Source organism: Callorhinchus milii, unplaced genomic scaffold (assembly GCF_018977255.1).
Source record: "Callorhinchus milii isolate IMCB2004 unplaced genomic scaffold, IMCB_Cmil_1.0 Scaffold4, whole genome shotgun sequence".
NCBI classification, from domain to species: domain Eukaryota; kingdom Metazoa; phylum Chordata; class Chondrichthyes; order Chimaeriformes; family Callorhinchidae; genus Callorhinchus; species Callorhinchus milii.
In genome coordinates, this window is record NW_024704745.1 from 20587813 (window position 1) to 20609924 (window position 22112).

Below are 22112 nucleotides of genomic sequence, written 5' to 3' on the forward strand. Positions count from 1 at the left end.
AGTGTCAGATTTACATTGTTATTACGAGCCAGTCTTGTGACCATCCATTGAACTGCCTAGGAACTTTTAAGCAAACATTTCTGAGTGGAGCCACAAATTGTTTTCCCTTGATTTTCATGGCAAATTGTCATGCCACAGAAAGTGGAGAATAAACTGGGGATTAGGTTACCAACAGAGATTTCATGTACAACAACAGATTGCATTTCTATAGCGCCCTTCAGAGGGGGTAGCATTTTGGAGCATTTAACAGTGGCGGAGATTGACATTGAACTGGGGATAGGTGGGGATGTGACTTTAGGCAGTCAAAGAGGAAGGTCTTCAGGAGTGATCGGAAGATAGGGAAGGAGAAGACAAGACAGAGGTATTCAGGCAGAAAGTCCCATAGTTTTGGGGCGTAGTGGCTGAAAGCACGGCCGCCGATGGTTGAGCGGAAGGATGTGAGTTCAAGTAACATGGTGGAACTTTGAACTCACAGTCTAGGCTGACACTTCAGTGCAGTGTTATGAAGTACTTTGAGACGTCTCAATGACGTGAAAAGCGTTATGTCAAATACAAGGCTTATTATCATTTGTTGGGAGTTTAAATTTCTTAATTCTGGAAGAGTTAGTAACACTACCTAATACTACATGTGTTTTTTTAATTAAACAATTAAGCAGCTTGGTACATGCATCAATGGTTTGATTTCTGAAACCCAGTCATGCCTTCTTTCAAATTTGTACCGGTTTTCGCTCATGCCTGTTAAATGGAGTATTGCGTAGCAGCAACTGAATTAGGGAGTGGGTGGAGAAATACAGATTTAATGGAATGCCATTAAAAATATGGGTTTTCTTATCACAAGTGCGCAGACCAATTGACACGGATTTTAAAAAAAAGACCTTGTAGCTTCATGGAATGAAAGTACTTCGTCTGATATCTGTCAGGTGTACAGATACAGTAGTTGCTTTCCTTTCCTCTCCTGAAGGTACTGACTATTAACGGGGTGCACTGCCATGGGTGTAAATGTCCTCTCGTGCAACACCCAAGTAGCTGTTTATCTGTGGGCCAAGACTGGCAGATTATTCAACACACAGTTTTAAAAATATATCTTTCATTGAACAGGATAAATGTTACAAGACACATCCTTAACATCTGATCCTGCCGGTCAGCTAGAAACCTGAGGTGTACTCATCTGTGTTTCAACAAGTGCTGGATTAAGGACTCAGTGGGAGCTCTGGATCAACATTCAGGAATTATAATGCTGATCCTTGCTCCTCAGTGCAGGCTCTCACTGACTGAGCTTCAAGCTGAGGTCAGCTGAGAACATTTCGAGCCTCCACTGGACCTCAAATGTCAGATTTCCATTTAGATTTTGTGCAGTGGCTCTAAATGAGAACTTTTCTTTGTGTGCAATACATTTTTGAACTGCATGTGATGTTAAAGGCGGAAAAGTTTACATTGAATGTATTTTCCCCTCAAATTAATAGTTGTTCACAGCTTTTTTTAAAAACATTTTTTTGCATTTGATATAGTGTCTCATTGCATTGAAACTTGTCAAAATGCTTCACAGAGATTTCCTATAAAGTGTTGTGACTGTGTATTTGTAGGCAAACACAGCTCCAAATTTACCCACAGCAATATGCCACAAATAGCCATGAAGGAGTATTTTTATCTGGGGCTTGTTGGCCAGAACACCAGAAGAAACAACTCTTTGGGGATTGTGGCATATGTCCTTGGATGTCCAGTTGAGTGGCAGACAGGGTCTCAATTTAACACCTTTCTTAAAAAAAGGCAACTCTGATGACACCCTGCTACCCCATCCCTGCATTGGAGTGTCAGCCTAGTTTGAGCCAAATTCTCTACATGGGTGTTGAACTCAGAAGTGAGAGTGCTACCAACTGAGCCAAACTGACACCTTTCCAAAATGGGAGCAGGAAGAAGGAAGAGATGTGTGAACCAAAATAATCAGAGTTTGAATGTTGTTTTTTAAATAAAAATAATGAAAGTAGAATACTAAACACAAATCCAAATATCAAATTGAAGTACAAATAAGGATTCTGTATAACCATATAATTGTCTTTGTGGGAAATAGCTTATTAGACACCATAAGCTCCTTCACCAAGAATTTAATATACATTTAGTTATTGTTGGTCATAACTCTAGGGAGCCCTATGTTCCATTTCCAGAGTCCAAGGATAACTGGCAGGTGACTGGATTCTGGAATGTGAGCTTCCACATTTTCTGCTCTTAATTTTTTTGATTCCTCAGCTATCCTTATGTGTGTATCAATTTTTGCCATTTTAGGTGACTGGGAACAAAATGACATCACTTAACCTTGCCACGATTTTTGGCCCAAATCTCCTTCACAAGCAGAAGAGCTCCGACAAAGAGTTCAGCGTGCAAAGCTCAGCCCGTGCAGAGGAAAGTGCTGCTGTTATCAATGTTGTTCAGAAGATCATCGAAAACTATGAGACACTATTCATGGTAAGTGGGTATTTTTGTAAATCAGATGTTGGCAGTGCCTTGTATCTCAGTTGAGCGTAATTTATTGTTGTGTTCCAAATTGATAGAACTATCATTTCAAACTCAGTGTGAGGTCTGTGATAGGGATCTTGCAAATTTGACAGGTTGTGACGGTGATCACTTCTATCATGACGTATTTATTACATTTTAATTTCATACAATTATGCTGAGAAATATCTTGTACATTTATAGTGCTTCATCACATCTAAATGTCTCAAAATGTCTCATGGATAATTACAGTTACAATTTTTGTAGACAAACAGCGATTTGTACCAGAAAGATCCCACAGGCAGCTATAATGTGTATGATAAATTAATCTGGAGGATTATTAGCCAAGACACCAACAGAAAGCGTTATGTGATCTTTAGCAATGGAACCTTATTTAACTTCTTGTCCAAAAGATGACACCTCTGACAGTACAGCTCTTCACTGGAGTGTCAATTTAGATTGAGCTCAAATCCTGACTTGGGCTTGAACTCACAACCTTTTGATCGAGTGGGTAGCATGCTACCAATTGAGCCCGGCTAACACAATTACATGTAAAGAATATTTAAGTGTTTCAGTTGAATTTTAGGGTGAAATTACTCCTGGCTGAAAATGACGTATTTGAGTAAATTATTTCAATGTTCTCTTTTGCTCTTTAATAATTGGCTTTAAAAATGTCATCTCACTTGTACCATCATTAATTTTGCAATCTCAATCAATCAGAATGAAGTCTGTGGGTCTTGGTAGGTCCCCTCATTGGGCAATCCCCCTATAATCTTCTGCCTTGTATTTATATGAGCCCAACTGATACCCAAACAAACTTGAGTATGTTTGCGGTCAACAATAAGCAGCAGAAAAGCGTTTCTCTCTTCAGTATTAGCAACTTTCACCAACGTAAGTGTTGATTACATTGCAGAGAGAAGAAATGTGGGAAATAAGACCCCAATTATTTTAGCTCACTCACCCACCCACCCGCAAATTGCCTATTCAAACATTTCAGATTATTTTTGGTGAGATCTTATTATTTATCTCGATGCAGAATTAAAATAAAAACCTTCCTCCTTTCTTTATTTTCGTTCATCAGGTCTCCCAGTCACACTTAGCATTTCTTGAGCAAGGCTTGGATGAATTAAACAAATACCATGCTCTTCCAGCTGTGCTGCACTGAGGAGAGATAGTGGTGGGTGGGAGGGAGGGAAAGCGGAGTGGAATATATCTAGTGAAAGTGCTGTGGAACGCTACCTCACGTGAAGTGTGTTATATAAATGCAAGTTGTTGTTGTTGAAAGTGGCCCACAACTCCTGTTGCCTGTCTAACTTCAAATACAGCCTTTGCAGACCTGATTTACAGGTGTTTGGACCAAATATTTGTTGTGGAAAATGTTAAGTTATGCCACAGCTGTACTCGCAGCTCACAAAGGGACCACTGACCACCCAGACCTAGCAGTCTGCCCTTCAGTCCAACCTCAATTCTAGCAAAAAGGTAGCTAATGACCCTGCCATAGATAATAACACTCAGAAGTCTGTTTTCTGTATATATCCGTGGTACAATTTACCTTGGAAAGCATATAACTTTGCTATTTATAATATATTGCAGTGAGCACTTTCAGACTGGTTATAATGAGAGAATACTGTAACATGTTTCCAAATAATAATAAGAATCTTTACATTTGGTGTAGAGCCTTTCACATCAGGAGGACTTCCCAAAGTGCTTTACGGGATTTCCAATAGAAACCCGGTTTGCGGTCACCTCGGTAATCCAGTCACCTCACAATTGTGGGCACATTTTCACAGTCTCTTTCATTGTCAATGTTAAAAGATAGGCTGTCTGCTTCAGTAAAACAGGCACCTCACTATTCAGGACAACGGTCATTGATTGTGGCTGCTACAGTGCCTTCCTCCAGGACAAACGTGGTACAAGCACCCCCTCCGCTACTAACCCGTACACAGTGCACTCGGCCTTGGGCTTCTCGCGCTGTTTCCTCAAAGCTGCTACAGTGGCCAGAGTGGGCTCCGGTCGCGGATGCGCAGCGCGGGGAGTGTTGGGATTGCGGAAACGGCGCGAGTGGAAAATCGACTTCACCCAGCGCCCGCAGCCTAACCTGAGATCCTGAAGCCAATTCTTGGCAAGTGCTGCATCTAGAGCACATGGTTTGTGTGTACATTGTTTTGATTTAGTGACTGTTGACAAGTGCTGTAAACGTGCCACCACGGAGGGAGTTGTCCTTACGTGAGACAATGGACTTAATCAAAACCAATAAGGGCAAAAGTTGTAAACAGTTAGCTGTGATCTATGGCATTGGCAGAACACAAGTTGGATGCGTTCTCAAAGGGTAGGCTGAATACATGACGGCTTTTGTTTTAATTGGGACAGTGTCTTTATTTTAATGAAATTGCAAAGTATGGTTGTTGAATGTTCGTCACCCTCGCCCATTACCAATGACCTTAACATTACATCAGTCACCTGAATTCCCTGACCTGTTTCAGTCATCAGGTCACCTCACTAAGTAGGTCACTTTTGCCCGGTCCCTTCAGTGACCGGATTAGTGAGGTTCTACTGTACTATAAAGTGTAGTGACTGTGGAATTTTTGCAGTTCTTCCCTAATACTGAACTGCTATATCAGCCCTGATGTAGCATTGTGTTCCGTGTACTTAATGCCACCATGATGAAATTGGGATGTACATTGTTCCCACCAAATTATCCAGCGATTGTTTTTGAGAATAATATTCATTAACATCTCTGCTACGCAAATTGTTATTGTACTGTCCTTGAATAACACCATTCCCATAAACAGGCTGAGTCACACTGGCTACATTCCCACCTAATAGTAGCCAAATACAGAAGACCGAGGATCATTTTACAGAATAAAATTTTAGCAACATTTGCTTTTATCTAATTTCCCACTAGTGATTCACCCATGGCCCAACCAGGAGTTTTATCTTCCAGAGGACATTGTGGACCAGCAGAGAGATGATCCTTGGAATGTATCTAGTGAACCAGGGAATGCTGTGCCTCCATGACAACGCTCGCACTGATCATTTATCCTTGGAGCTCAGTTGGGGCAATGTACACATTTTATGATAACCAGAAGCGTTTTTGTATTATAATATAGTATCCACAAAATAAATTGCTCTTGCATGATAATCCATTATTCGAAACTTTAAAAATATAATTTCTAACTTACACTGCTGAGCGCAATTGGCTGCCACATTTTGCCCACATAATATACAGTCAATTCACTTTACAGTATATTCTGTGAAGCTCTTTCAGACATCTCGAAGATGTGATAGGGCACTATATCAAATGCAAGGATTATTATTATTATTATTCCATCAATCAGAGTGATTTCATTCGCTCCTGTAGAACAAAATGCCTAACATTTTTTTCAACCCTGTTTCTGTGTTTCAAAGCTCACGCTTAATGTGCAGGTCCTTCCTTGTATGATCCTCTAATTTGATTATACTTTCAAATTTAGAGAGCGCCAGTAACAGCATATGGATGGATGGTTAGAAACAGGTGGCAGGCTTCTCTGTGTTTTTCTCCCAAACAGTGAGAGAAATAAATCTCTGTGCAACATTTGTTTTTATCTAATCCATATTCACCCCTTTCTCTCTACACCCGTGAGTTCTCTCCCCATGAAAGATTCGTGGGAACATAGCTTGTGAATTCCTTCATAATGAATCTCTGCTGACACTGAAACAGCCAGTTAGAGTTTTGTTTCATGCTCTCCAGCTCTGGGGGGGGCCACAGTTCATAGTTATTGTTTTGACATTTGCGCTATGTTCTAGCAGAGAAACATCTGGCTTGTTTTAGGGGCATTTAACATAATGCAGTGTAAGGGAAAGCAATTGCTATCCATTTGCGCCCACTGAGAGGATGTGACCTGCGCAGCCGACTAAAATACATGACCTGCCTTGGGAATAGGAGTGCAGTACAGTTCGTCAAAGAAAAAGTGTGAAAAAAAAATCCATCCAGCAAACCTGTAATCCAAAACGATTTCAAGAGCTAGACTGTGCCAACCACTGCAGCACTTTTGTCCATGGAGGCCAGCTAAGGGTTCAAAAACAATTTGTTGTGAATGTAAAACAAAAACATCTGTTTAAAAACACATTACTAGCTAATGCTGCCTTTGTAGTCCTTTTTAAGAATTTCGAGCTTGGTTGTTTTTCTGGTTAAAATGTTGCACAGACAAAGATTTTGCCTTTAATAAATGAATCTAAGATGAGGAACCCGCGCATTTCATTCTGTCCCAACAGTGTGAGAAATGCTCTTGAGTGTCAATGGACGGGGTGGGGGGAGAGGCAGCTGTGTACAGCAGTTTGTTGGGGGAGAGTTAATAATAATAATCATTGATATAATGCCTTATCATGTCTGATAACATCTCAAAGCACTTCATAGAATATACGATAAACTAAAAGATAACTTCATCCAGATGAAGAATATCTTCCACATTTTGCACATAGAATCAACAACAAACAGTTAAATGTAGAGCAAAGTTTCCTCTACATAGTGTGAACAACAGTCCAAACCTTAGAAGACTGCACCAGTAGGATATGCTTTTCCATTTCCCATTGCAACCATTCTTATGGTCTCTCTGAGTCAGATTCCTAGTTTAGTGCCAATTTAATACTGGCTTATCCACAGTTTGGGGCTGTAAGTTTGCACACACTAGCAATTGATATTGAGTTATTAATTTCACTTTGGATCCTTACAACCAGCAGAAAGGAGACTTGCAGTGAGAAAAAACTTTCATTTCATCAATCAGATTTGGTTTGGTCCAGAGCTGAAAGCTTCTTCAAAGGTGTCCTCAATCTCAGGAGATTTTGTTTTTTGTAAAAAAAATCCAGATAGACTGAGCTTTGAGGAAGGCTTTTCATAACCTACACAGTATGAACAAGAACAGTGCTTAATCCATCCTGGCTAAACTGATATTTAGATCTTGAAAAGTGATATTTCACTCACAAATTATAGTCAATTCACTTTATAGTATATTCTGTAAAGCGCTTTGAGACGTCTCAACGATGTGATAAGGTGCTATATCAAATGCAAGAATTATATTATTATTTTTTCAGAAACAACTCATCCTGTTTTTTTCATCCTGTTTGTAGTTTAGCTGCATGTCTATGGTTCTTGTATGTCCTGTTGAGTTGGGAAATGAATCTTATTCCTCTTTGAGTGTTTTGTCTGAATGAATACCCATTGTAATACTGACCCAGAAGATAGTAATATTGTTTAGCAAGTATTTGCACCTTAAGTTATATTTATAACTCAAGGGGTCTTTTTAGTCTTTTGGGAGCTATTATTTCCAATAGAATAAAAAAATTAGGATCAAACAAATCTCCAGGACCTGGTGGATTCTACCCCAGGTTATTAAAAGAAGTAGGGGAGGAAATTGCAGATGCGTTTGTCATAATGTTCTAAAATTCTCTATATTTGGGGTGCCCTTTGATTGGAAAATTGCAAAGGTCACTCCATTATTTAAGAAAAGAGGGAGGGAGAAACTAGGTAACTATAGACCTTAACTTTAGTTGTGGGGAAGTTACTGGAATCTCTCATCAGGGACCGAGTGACTGAGCAATTGGACAAGTATGAGCTAATCAAAGAGAGTCAGCATGGATTTGTGAGTCATTGGTCATGTCTGACGAATCTAATTGAATTTTTTGAGGAGGTCACTACATAGTGGAATCCTGTAGCTCAGTGGTTAGAGCACTCGCTTTGCAAGCGAGAGACCTGAGTTCAATTCCAGGCAGGGCGAAACCTTGGGCAAGTTTCCTTACTCCACACAGAGCCTAATAATAATCCCTCCAAAAATAACTTCAAAACACAACTGAATTTAAGAATTTAACAAATTTTGAATGTGCTGAAATGCTATTTTAATAGAGTAAATCTAGGCTAAATGTGTTGAAGGTTTCATTTGCAAAACTATTGGAAATAAATGGTTAAAATGTAAAGGAAAACAACCACCACATGGTTGGTATTATGTGAAACCTATCAGTTGAGGAGGGGAGGGTATCTCCTTTGGGGATTCGCGTAAAGCAAGAGTAGTGTTATAAAAATACAGTTATTTACAAACTGAAGGTATGCACTGAAGAATGAGCAAAACGGGAGCCTGAGCATGCCAGCTCTCGCAGCATGTAATTTATGATGCTGATTTACAATGGTTGGGCCCCTCAGTCCTTGGTGAATAACATTTTCTTCAAATTGCAAAGTATTGCATTCACATTCCAGGAAGAACTTTTAATCTAATCCTATTTTGTGCAAGGATTTCTTTCTGGAACCTCAAATTATAACAAAAATACAAATAAATATGCATACTTACGCTTAAGTATGTGGGAAATGCTTCCCTACAAAATTGGAACACAGAAACAAGTTAACCGTGAACAATAAAGATCATTGAAACAATTCAACAAACTACTGTCTTGAATTATCTGCAATTCAACATGAGTTAAAGAAACAATGNTTTTTTTATTTACAACTACTAGATATTATCACAATAGCATTTTGTCCCCTCTTTACCTGTGTTTAGACAGGGTTGAGTTGATTTCAAGTTCTGGCCTGCAGCCTAATAACCTTGGCACCCCAGGGAAATGCATGTTTATATGCTCTATGCTCCTTGGACCAGAAGGTGCATCCTATTACTGTGGTGCTCAATTGCACCCTTCTGTCAGCTGCAACATGGCGATAGCAACTTTGGGATATCTGCCAATCTGAGAAAAAAGCAGCTGACAGGAACCTACATCTTGCACACTACATAGAATATATGGAAATAGGCCATTTGGCCCATTTAGTTCATGTCTGTGTTTATACTCCATGCAAGGACACCGCCCTGCCCTCTCCCCACCCCATGTACACACGTTGTGAGTTTGATTCTGACAGCTTGAAGTTGTGGCTTTGTACCTGTTAAAGATCACTAAACCATGCTTCAGTTCCATCATACACACACTTTCACCTCTTGCGCCTCCTCCCACCCACACACACACTTGCAAAACATTGTCTAAAATTGTCTTCCTGTGTGGAACACAATTTGGATTTGCACTTGGGGAACGTTTCGCTAGAGCTACGTTTGAAAAATATTTTATTTTTCTGCCAGGCTGCTGCTTGCAATAATAATAATAATCCTTGCATTTGATATAGCACTTTTCATGTCTTCTAGTTGTCTAAGAGGGCTTCACAGAATTTGCTGTAAAGTGAATTGACTGTATACGTGTGGGCGAAACTCCTTGACATTAAAACTCAAATTAATCGATTCACTTGAGTTTAAAATGTTAATAACAAATTTAGTGTTGTTTAAAAAAAACACAATATTGTGAAGTCCTAGAATCCTGTGCAGATAGAAATGGAAATGTTTTCTGATTTTGCGTGTGCTACGGGGCATAAGTTTTCATTCTTCTGAAATTATTGATTCTGTTGGAAACTGTTTGTGAGTTTCAGTCATTCTAATGCACCTGATAAGACAATTTGAACTATAAGTGTAAGATGCAGGTTTCAAATCACCAAATCTTACATTAGAATCCATACCAATAGTGAAAGAAAGAAAAAAATAAAGCATTTTCATAGTAACATTTCAAAATGTCTAATCTAAGCCTTCATAAGCGATTATTGTCAGGCCTAGTGATGGCTTGTAGGTATCTGCCCCAATTGGATCTCGCAAACAGCCATGAGGTGAATGCTTAATTAAGATGGAGGATTGTTGCCTAGTAAGATGACTGAAACTCACAAGCAGTTTTCAACAGAATCATTAATTAGAAATCAGGGAAAAGTGCTTCATTTTTCGCATGGTGTTGAGGGATTTCTAACACCCACTTGAACAGATTATCCTTAAAAACATTTGCCATTGTTGTTACTGCCTCTGTTGCTCCTACTCGGATTCTTTTTGAATGCTTATGATCATTACGGTATGGGATATCGGTGCTGAGGAATGGGAAAGGTTCTTAAATTGGATACAACAATGCAGAGCAAAGCTGTTTTTCGTCCAATGTTGTCTTAACTCCAGCCTGAATGCACAATCTAAGGTGTATGATTTCTTCAGTTTTCACATCTTGTAGGAACTGGTTTGTGATTGCCCAAACTTGTTTCAAGTTAACAGTAATGCTAGTAATTCACATATATTTGGTACAGTACCTTTTATGTCAGGAGAATGTCTCAATGCACTTCACAGGATATATTGTAAATTGTGTATGGGAGAAGCTCCCTTATCTTTTCAAAAAGTGCTATGGGATCTTTTAACATTGACCTAAACATGCAGACGGGGCGGGGCCTTAGTTTATTGTTTTTTCTGAAGGACGGCAGCTTCAGCAATGCAGCACCCCTCGAGCACTGCACTGGAATGTCAGCCTTGACCGCATGAGTTCAAAGCCCTGACGTGGGGCGTGAGTGCCCAACCTTCTAACTCAGAGGCGAAAGTGCTACCAACTGAGCCCACTAGTCAGGCTGAGTTTGTCCAGATTGTCCAGTAACCTGTACCACTCAGTAATTCCTCTCCTTCATACTATTCAGTTAATAAATAGACCCCATGTGGATTCTATTTATTTTATTTTGAACAGGAAACTGATTGATAAAATGCATATACCATTTGGCAGAAATTCTCATAGGTTTGACATAACCTCTTCACTCTCAAATGCCAGACCATAATTGCTTGGTTAATGCTTTGTGATTTTACTGGCATTAAGGGAGTCTGGAACCAACTTGCTCAACCCTAAGATAAGCCTCTTCAGGGGTTATTACAATATTACAAAATGTGTTCGGAGAAAAATATTTAAATTTTTAACCATAACTGTATTTGACTGTCCTTTACCTTTCCGCCCCATAGCTTTTGCATCAAAGAACAATATGTTATAATTGATATTGGTAATTCTGTACTTTATTTTTCTTTGTAATAATTCTTTATTACATTTCTTTGTCTTTGCTTTCTTTTTTCCACTTGAAAAATTCCCTGATAAAGCAGAGTGAAAAATCTTTCATTAAATCTTTTCTCTGGTTGATTGCAGTTACAGTTCGAGAGTAAAATAATGAGAGAAAAACAAAGCTCTTAAATAGTGTTTGAACTTAGAAATGCCAAGCAAGTCATTCAGTATCTGAATTAGTGAGATATGTTAATATTTTGATTGTTTTCTCTTTCAGGGTAGTATGGCAGGTTGCTAGAATAAAATGCACAAAATATTACAAGTAATACTGATGCTATGTGTATATCCAGCAAGCTGGAATATAAAGAAACCTTGTTGCTTTCTGAGGTGTTTAACACTAACATCAAAGTGAGTTTTAATGTGGCCTCAAGAGACAAATGTACAAGAGGCAGCAGAACAAATGGACCCTTCTACTGCCTCTGGCTGACGCCGGCTGCCATGATTTCCTAGTTATAGGTTGACTGAGCTGAGCTATCAGCCTGTAAAGCCAGCAGTATGATTTTTTTTTTGCATTGCTGACATTTCCCTTCATCACTATTTGTGGGACATTGCTGTGCTCAAGTTGACTGCCGTGTTCGACTACAAAATATGCAGTCATTACACTTTACAGAAACATCCGGTGAAGTGCTTTGAGACATCCTCCTAACGTGAAGAGATCTATATCAAATGGAATCAATAATTATTATTATTTACGTATCTTCTGTCATAAAAAGGGGGAAGATCCACAACCAGATAGTAGCCACAATTCTTGATTTATAAACAATTGTGAATACACAATTTTTGCCCGTAACATACAGGAATACCAGGGAGTAAATAATGCCTCATCTTCATGTTATTTAAATACTGTAAACTCAGAACATACCACACAAAGAATATTTCAAACATACCATTGTGCGTGAAGTAGTAAAATTATACTGACATACAAAATTGATATTGTATAGGTTGAATCAACTCCCCATTCAGCACTGCACCACCTTAGTGGCTGTTTTGAGGGGGGGAAGGAACAGTGCCAGATGACAGGGAGAGATTAATGATGTCCGCGAGTAGTGGGGCAAAGAGGTTGAGCTGCATTTAAGGACAGGGGTGGGCATGGGGTCGAGGGAGCAGGTGGTGGACTTCATGGAGGTTACCGTGTTGAAGACAGAGGAGGGGGTGACAGGTTCAAAGGTGTGGAAGGAGGGATGGATAATTGTCGGGTGGGTAATTGTGTGGGGTGGGGGTAGGGAGGGGTTGGAAGTTGGGAGGGCAGTGGCAGTTGAGCGGATTCCCTCGATTTTGGACTCGAAGTCCAACATTTTCTGGACAGTTGGCAGGGGGATGTGTGGGATGAGAGGGGGTAGTGGAATGTTTGAGAGGGAGGGTGGGGATGCAGATGAGGGAGGAGAGGTTAGCCCCCGGGGTCAGGGTTGCGGGTGGCTTGTAGCGGTAGTGGGGAATGGGGAGGTCAGTGTGGCTGCTGCTGGACAGCTAGCGCCGAGTGCCGCGATGAGCCCAGCGGAGAATTCCCAGGCTGGAGCAGAGGGAGGCAGTGGGGGGATCAAGCAGAGATAGAAGGCGGGGAGGCTGGAGAGAGAGCAGGACAGAGTGGGAGAGTTGCAGGGAGGAGGGCATTTTAGGGGAGGCCAGCATGGGTCTGACCCCCTCAGTGCTCAGCACAGCATCCCTTCATTTTGTTCCCCACTCAACACAGCATCCAACTTGGATTCACTTCTCGCCTGCACCCATTCAATGCTCTCCGTGGCACCTTCAGATTTGCCAAAAGAATTGGGAACATTTTTCCAATAAATTAATATTGACGGATTCACAAACAGCATGAATAGATAAAAATTAAAGTAGCGAGTTTCACATTATATAGCCCCCACTCAATGCACAATTTCAAAGTCTAGCACTCTTGTGTAAATAAAGATTTGTTTTTGTTAAAGCATTAAAATGCTTTCTGAGGAAGGAGTTGGATAATTTGCTGAGTGTATTATGAAACTGGCTTTGGTACAAATGTTTATACATTTTCTATTTATATCTGGGGTTTATGGAATAGCTGAATCCTATGGCACACAACTTCCTGGCAGCGTGTTTAGTGTTTACCAAGATTTAACTGTATTTTATTATATTCAATAAAATTAATATTCTTAAAGTGGTTATTGACTTAATGAGAAACAGTTCTGGTAATAATGCATCTTAAATCTTATGAAATGGATTCTGAAATAAAAATGTATGTACAATCTGTTTTGGGTATCATTACAATTATATTTCAAAAATTACAGAGCACTAAAAAAGCTCTCTTAGTTTGTACTAAATTACAGAGACATAATTTATAATGTGTATCAATGTACCAAAGTGATCACTTTCACCTTTTTAAAAAAAAACTTCTATGCTCCTTCAGGTCTTTCCTCAGTGGCCAACATTTTAGGAGGTTCCTCCTGGTGACCTGGGCAACAAACCCCCAGCCGTTTACTTCATGGCTGTTTATGGGACAATTTTGTGTGCAAATGGCTGCCTCATTCACCTACAAAATACAGTCACTACTTTACAGTAAATCCTGTCAAGTGCTTTGAGGTGTCTTTCTGACGTGAAAGGCACTTTACCAAATGCAAGGATTATCATTTATTTTTATTATTCTTATTCTTATTATCAAGAAACTTAGAAACATAGAAACTTACTTGCAGGCTTCATATCTTGCAGCTAAGAAGTGGTCAACAATGGCTCTATAAGATTCAATGGGCTAGTTTTTCTTTCCTTTGCCCTCTGTCCCTCCACCTTTCCTGTAAGGAAGTGTTTCCACTGGTAAGGCTAACTCGTCAGTCATCACATAGATGAATTTAAATAAAATCGTGCATTTTATTATTAATCAATAACCTTGGCTAATAGAATTGAGACGGTGAGGTCTGCCTTGCAGCAGTTTATAACAGATGTCTTAATAAGAAATGTGTGATTATTAAATTGCTGAAACACCAAATGTGGTAAGAAATCTATTAGACACCACATTAAAAAATTACAAAGTCAATAATTTCACATTGCTTTAGTAATACTGCAGATAGATCTCTTATCTGCTAGATAATGTTAAAGATATAAGATAGAATGCGACATGTTTATTATTATTCTAATTAGTAGGTCATTGGGTGTGCATATCGTGGAATGAATTCTACTTTCAGCTGATTCATAAAGTCTGCTTTATATTCTTTTTAGGTTCCCCCAGAATTACAAAATGAGGTGTTGATGAGTTTGCTAGAGACTGATCCAGATGTTGTTGACTACTTGCTGCGTAGGAAAGCTTCGCAGTCATCGTAAGTAACTCATGTTGCAATGGCTTTTCCTTAACAATGCAATCTTTTAGTTTAGGGCATTTCTATTCATTGCTCCGTGCTGACCTCTGCTGCTCATACACCGTATGAACCAAACTGGAATTAGACAAATGCATTTCACCAGGAGCTCATTTGCAGTAGCAACCAATATCCACAAGTAACATTTTTAGGATACCATCAAAGAAATTACAGAGTAGGAGAAGGTCATTTGGCTTATTAATAAGAATTATTGCCACCTCATTCATTGGAGCTCAATTCTCCAATCCGTTATCCTTACTCTTTACCTTACTGTTTTTATATTCTTCTTCAAAAGTCTATTAATGGCTATTAATCACTTGCAAGTATTTTATGCTTCAGAAATGCACAAGGTGACCTCTTTATAAAATATCAGTGTGTTTTTGTGCATTTACTGTTGTGAGTTTGGAAGACGTTTGAATGCATAGTTTAATAAAGTGCAATCTTTAAAAAGATCAAAAATAATATTCATCTATGAGAAAAATATTTATTTGTGATTAATTTGACAAACTATGTAGGACTGATGCAGATTGTTCATAGGATAGCATCTGAATAAGAAAGTGGTTATCAAACCATGTTTTCCCATACGTGTGTGCACATATGATTCATTTCATGAACATGCTTGACATTATATTAAAATGAGAAATACTCTATGTGCATTCCACAAGTAATAAATAATTTTCCTAGCTCTCTTTCTTAGAGATTAGTAAGTAAAAATGTCTTGCTTAATTTTAAACAGAAAATGGAGGCTTTGGCCTAGAGGTCCAGTAGTTTTTTGTGTATTGATAAAACAATATTTGGAAAGTAACTGTTGCATGACTGATATTCATTGTGTACCATTTCAATCTATCATTCTGGATGAATCCTGGATGAGTAACCTTTTTTTAAATAAAATTTGCTGCTCTTTATGCAGAGGTCTTAAAATGGTTTCTGCAAAAATAAAACCAGAAAGCCTAGAATCATAGAATTTATAACACATTCAACCTATCAAGTCTACACCAACTCTCAGAGCAAGGTGCCCATTCAACCCAATGCTCCACCTTATCCCCGTAACCCTTCAAGCAGTAATTGGGCTCACTTACAAAGACTCAGTGAGACATTCATGGATTGTAGATTCTCCCCCTGACGAGTTAAATGTGTTATTTCTTCACTTGAAAAATATTTATTTCAATTACATACATCAGAAATTAAGTGACCACCAGGAAAGGGATTTCAAAATGTTGTCTCTAATTACACATTTCAGAGTCAGGAGGGAATAATTTGTTCTGAGTAATAAAACCGTAATGTGGGATCCAAAATAGGATTGAACAAGACTTTGAGTTGCAATCACAGAACTGTTTAAATTACAAATGGAAGGAAAGGAGAGAATTGAATTGAAATCATGAATATTAAAAAAAGTAACATTTTGGACTAAATGGAACTAAATTAGCCGTCTCAGTAGGAAAAGTCACCAGCATAACTGGTGTAGGAAATGGAATCTTTCGGTTTAATTTGGTGTGTTTATCTGTATAACTTTAGTTTGTCAATAAAATACAATGTGATCATCTTTAATAGGAGCCCAGATCTGACACGATCAGAAGTCTCTTACTCGTTGGGAGGACGGCACTCATCTACTGACTCCAACAAGGTCTCCAGTGGAGAAGTTTCACCCTATGACAATAACTCTCCTGTACTGTCAGAAAAGCTACTGGTGCAAAGGCCAGGTGATATCAGCCCTGGTTCTGAAAAACTCTTTAAGGTTCCTGAACAGTATGCCTTAGTCGGACACTTAAAATCCAAATCTCGGGATAGTTCTCCAGTTTCGTGGCCTGGAAAAGGTAAGGCATGTCCAATATTTATTACAGTTACTTTCAAAAGTATTGACTGTAATGTAGGATTGACTCACAGCAGGGATTGTAATAATAGTAAACAGCTTTAGTCTTCATATCTTTACCATTATAAAGGGTATGTCACTACAAAATGGTTACGTAGAAGGTTCACTGCTGTATACTGTAATTATACACCTCTTCAGCTTGCACCATCTGCACAATGTACCCTAGCACAAAGCTACGAATGAGTCCAGTTTGAATGTTGAAAATGGAACCAGTCAGAGAATAAGAATACAGTGACAAGCGGCAAGCATTCTCGTTTCACTGAGCTCGTGATCTTGACGGTGGGTCCTGTATGGAAGTGAAAGCTTGCTGTAACATCACTGTGGAATCGATCCTTTTCAATGAACGTTATCGTTACCGCATAGAAATTGGGTAATCAGAACATCAAAATCCACTAGACTGACTGCACACAAACATAAGAGCAATCCAACCCATACCCTCTAAATGTTCCAAGCACGTACTGACATTTTGTTTTCAAACCACACCACTGTTAAATGCTTCAAGACGTTACCTGCATGATGAGTGCTCTATAAATGCAAGTTGTTTTTGTTGATATACAAGTTCTACAATTGCCAAACATTTGCATCACTAGTGTTTAAGAATATAATAATAATAATAATAATCCTTGAATTTGATATAGCGCTTTTCACGTCGGGAGGACGTCCCAAAGCGCTTCACAGAACACACTGTAAAGTGAATTGACTGTATATTTGTGGGAAAACGCGGCAGCCAATTGCGCACAGCAATGTCCCACAAACAGTCGTGGATTGAAAATGACCACTTTATTATTGTTTTTGGTTTTGGAGGGATTATTATTAGGCATGTGGAGTAAGGAAACTTGCCCAAGGTTTCGCCCTGCCTGGAATTGAACTCAGGTCTCTCGCTTGCAAAGCGAGTGCTCTAACCACTGAGCTACAGGACTCCACGGAAAACATGAACCAACATGAACATGAAACATAAAAATATCAAGCCTGTACCACCATTTATTAGATCTTGCTAGGTCTTTTAATTCCTTTTGCCATATCGCTTAATCTTCTTCTATCTTCTATCTATACTATTAAAATGACAATGTCTGTCTGCGCTTCAAGAAGGATGTCACTAACCAATTGATGTAGAGACATGATTTATACCTCATCAGAAAGATCTTGCTACTAGGAGTGACATGGGCATATTTGTTTCTGGGTATCTCCTATCGTTCATGAGTTATTTTCAGTTTTGCGTTTTTCACTGCAGTTACACCTGGTGGCCGCTGAATCAAAGTGGCACTGTGGCCTCGTGTGTCATAGTATGTATGTATGTATGTACAGACACACTGCAGTTACACCTGGTGGCCATGCTGACTGACCATGGCGCTGTGGCATCCTGCATCACAAAACATGCACTTTGCCAAGTGGCGGGAACAAAATAAAGAACACAGACAAAGCTAAGCCGCGGCAACAACAACAAAATTACATTTCTAAAGCGCCGATTCCTCCCACTGTGTCCTCCCAAAAGGAGTCCTTCCCACAGGAGTCCTCCCAGATCAGCATAGATAAAGATGAAATGTCTGTCTGTGTGTTGATCTGCATTCCATATTGCATCCTTTGGTTGCAAGTGTAGTTGCAACGGGTACAGCTAGTACCTTATATTGGTAGTCTTTGCACTGAATTATCAATGCATCAACGATAAGGATTGCAGTGGTGTCAGATGTTCACAGGTGCATAAAATGTTGTTTAAAATTAAGAATAGAAAGTAAGAATTGTTTGTCGTAGTTTAATTTGGCTTGCTATACATGTAATTTCATAATAATAGTAATAATCCTTGCATCTCATTCCCTGAGCTCATAGCCTTAGTAAACTTTCTTGTTTCATTGTGCTCACTGAAAACACTCTCCTTCGTTGCTCCGTACACAGGCTAGCACATTAATAGTCTACCCCTGATATTCTGATGATTTGAAACCTGTGACATGGATTTGAGTGATGGGAAACCCTGGGACTCAAGCCAATGGAGACCTTGCTGGATACTCAGTATTATTAACGTTGGCCTAGACAATCTTTACTTCGAGCCTAGCTAAATTTTCAAAGACCAATTGGTAACTGTTGACCGCAGCATATTATGTCAAAAAGACTGCAGATGACTTTTGAATGATGGTGGCACAGCAGCAGTTGCCAAAGTCAAAACCAAAAAAATTATTTTTTCAAAAATCAGACCAAATTTCAAATCGTTGACCTTTTGGTTCCAGTCCTTGTTATGGTTGTTAGTAATGGTTCAGTGGCATCGTCTTTCGTTTATCGTAGTTTAGTTTGGCTTGCTATACATGCAATTTCATAATAATAGTAATAAAGGTCGCATTTGATATAGTGCCTTATCACATCTTTGAAGTGCCTCAAAGAGCTTCACGGGATTTTCACAGGATTGTGTTGATGAAAATAGCAGTCAATTTGCACATAGCAGTATCCCGTGGAGTCCTGTAGCTCAGTGGTTAGAGCACTCGCCTTGCAAGTGAGACACCAGGGTTCAATTCCTGGCAGGGTGAAACCTTGGGCCCGTTTCCTTACTCCACATGCCTAATAATAATCCCTCCAAAAACAAAACAATAATAAATTGGTCATTTTCAATCCACGACTGTTTGTGGGACACTACTGTGCACAATTGGCTGCTGCATTTCGCCCACAAATATACGATCAATTCACTTTACAGTCTATTCTGTGAAGCACTTTGAGACGTCAAGAAGACGTGAAAAGTGCTATATCAAATGCAAGGATTATTATTATTATCCCACAAAAAGCCATGAAGTGAATGAATTTTATCCAAAGGATTGTTGTTCTGGGGAGAAATTCACTTCTCTTTTTGAATAGTGCCCTAAACAGGTAGTTAGGACCTTGGTTTAACGTCTCATCCAAAGGTTGGCATCTCCAACTTTGCAGTGCTTCTCCAGCACTGCATTCAAGTGGCAGCATAGATTATGAGCTCAAAGCCCTGATTGAGGAGCAATCTCCAATATTTTGTGTTGATCCTGCTCGGGTCATGACCCAACTGTGCAGCGCCTTGGGACGTCCTCCTGACGTGAAAGGCGCTTTATAAATGGAATCTTGTTGTTGTTGTTATTGTTGTTGTTGATTCCACGTTTGCAGTTCGATTTCAGTTCATCAGTTTTTTGGGGGGCTTTTGAGTCCAATGTGAAAACTTTGCACAAGTTTCCTGGTAGGAATTATTTTTATAATTGTACTTCTTAGAAAAGAAATCAGAACATTTCTAAGTATATTCTTCAGATGATTCACAGCTGTCAGAATAAAATAGAACCTGCTGAAGAAGCTCCATGGGGTATTTCAGAATGTAACCATTTAGAATATAAAGAATGGCCAATAACACAATTTTCCACAGTGGCCAACAATTTGGCATCTATCTCTGTTCTGAGACATCATGGCAATTATCCAATCATGTCTTTGTCATTGTAATGGCTTGTAATCCAGCTTTCTTTAAGTGCTCCGGGACATTGCCCTGCTTGAAGGGGGCTATATAAATGTAATTTGTTGTTGTTCTTCTGTCACTGTAACAGTCTCACCATTTTGAACAGGCCTGATGTGCTGACCCACATACACTGCTGTTAAAACTAGTCTTATCTGAAGTTCACACGACCTGTCAATTGTGATGGTGCTGTATGCGAATGATAATTTAGGTGAGATATTACTGGAGAAAAGACAAAAATTATTTTTTAAAATAATGCATGGACAAGATTGCCATGATAACTGTAGCTATCTAGGCTGGATATTGTAGGTGTCTGCATTTAACTATACGTTTTTAGGTGAGGAGGGGGTAGAGAGTCGAGAGGGGAGCTGAAGGCACTGTCGAAGAGAAAGGTCTTGAGACTGGCCTTGAAGGAGGAAAGGGAGGAGGCGGCGAAGGCACTGGGGGATAGAGTTCCAGAGCCTAGGGGCTGAGAGGCTGAAGGCCCGGCCACTGATGGTAGGGCAGTTGGGGCGGGGGATGTGGAGCAGACTGGAGCCAGAGGAACGGAGAGTACGGGCAGGTAGGTAGGGGGATAGTAGGTCAGAGAGGTAGGAGGGAGCAAGGCCGTGAATGGCCTTGTAGGTGAGGATGAGGATCTTGAATTCGATCCTCTGGGGGACGGGGAGCCAGAGGAGGCGAGCGAGGGTGGGAGTGATGTGGTCACGAAGCCTGGTGCGGGACAGTACACGAGCTGCAGAGTTCTGAATGACCTGCAGCTTGTGGAGGGAGGTGCCGGGAAGGCCGGCGAGGAGAGAGTTCCCATAGTCCAGCCTTGAGGTGATAAAGGGGTGGACCAGTGTTTCAGCAGTGTGAGGGATGAGGTAGTGTCGTAGTCTGGCGATATTCCGGAGGTGATGGAAGGCGGTGCCAGTTGTGGCACGGATACGAGGAAGAAAGGACAGCTCAGGGTCGAACAGAACGCCGAGGTTCCTGACTGGCTTTGAGAGGTGGAGAGTGCAGCCTTGGATGCTGATGCTGTCAGTGCCTGAGGTGCGGAGGCGCTGGCGTGAGCCAATCAGGAGGGCCTCAGTTTTGTGCACGTTGAGCTGAAGAAAGTTGTCTCTCGTCCAGGACTCGATGTCGGACAGGCAGCTGTCAGGACATCGGTGGTCGTGGAGTTGAGGGTAGAGGAGGAAAGGTAGAGTTGGGTGTCATCCACATACATGTGGAAGTTAACCCCATGTCTGCGGATGATGTCACCAAGGGGGAGCATATAGAGGGTGAAGAGGAGGGGACCGAGGACAGAGCCCTGAGGGACACCGCACAAGACAGTGCGGGGGCTGGAGGAAAAGCCGTTTGTGGAAACAAAATGAAGGCGGTGGGAGAGGTACGACCTAAACCACTCAAGGACAGTGCCTTGAAGGTTGAGGTGGGAGGACAAGCGGTGGAGGAGGATAGCGTGGTCGACCGTATTGAATGCGGCCGATAGGTCGAGGAGGACGAGGAGGCAGAGGGAGCCCTGGTCGCAGATAGTCAAGATGTCATTGGTGACCTTGACCAGGGCAGTTTCTGACTGAAGGGGTTCGAATAATGAATGGGTGGAAAGAGCGCAGTTGGGAGGCGACAGTACTTGGAGAAGTGCTGCATTATTAGAGGTGCTGTACAGATGAGACATTAAACAAAAGTTCTGTCCGTCTCTTCAAGTGTACATGAAAGATCCCATGGCGCTTTTTGAAAAGGGAAGGAGTTTATCCTAGCCATCAAGCCCTCACGTAAAATTGGTCCTTCACTTCATGACTGTTTGTGGGACATTATTTCCTGGGATTTTAACAATATTAGAAGATTCTCTGATGCAGTTTATAAGAAATTAATCAAAATCAGAAACTTAAACCAAATCTTTCACAGATAACAAGTACAAATGTAATAATAAAATCTGATGGTTTCTGATGTTAAACAATTCCTGTAAGTCAGACCTTATAATGTCTAACTTACAGTAATCTCTTTTGATACAATCATATCTTGACAAGGGATTTTTTCTTATTATTCTACCTGATTATCAGAAAAATGTTTTAACTCGGGCATTTTATTGGACAAGATGCACTTAAAATGT

General features: G+C 40.1%; 1 protein-coding gene across 3 annotated transcripts in view; it reads left to right on the forward strand.

Moving 5' to 3' along the window:
• The window catches only part of LOC103177515 (rho GTPase-activating protein 6), a 301249-nt gene that overhangs the window by 274045 nt on the left and 5092 nt on the right, over nt 1-22112 (forward strand). For all 3 annotated transcript variants that reach the window (XM_042334731.1, XM_007891714.2, XM_007891715.2), the window contains exons 9-11: nt 2281-2460; nt 14572-14669; nt 16257-16519. In XM_042334731.1, coding sequence (XP_042190665.1) covers nt 2281-2460; nt 14572-14669; nt 16257-16519 — 541 coding nt within the window. The remainder of the gene's footprint in view (nt 1-2280; nt 2461-14571; nt 14670-16256; nt 16520-22112) is intronic.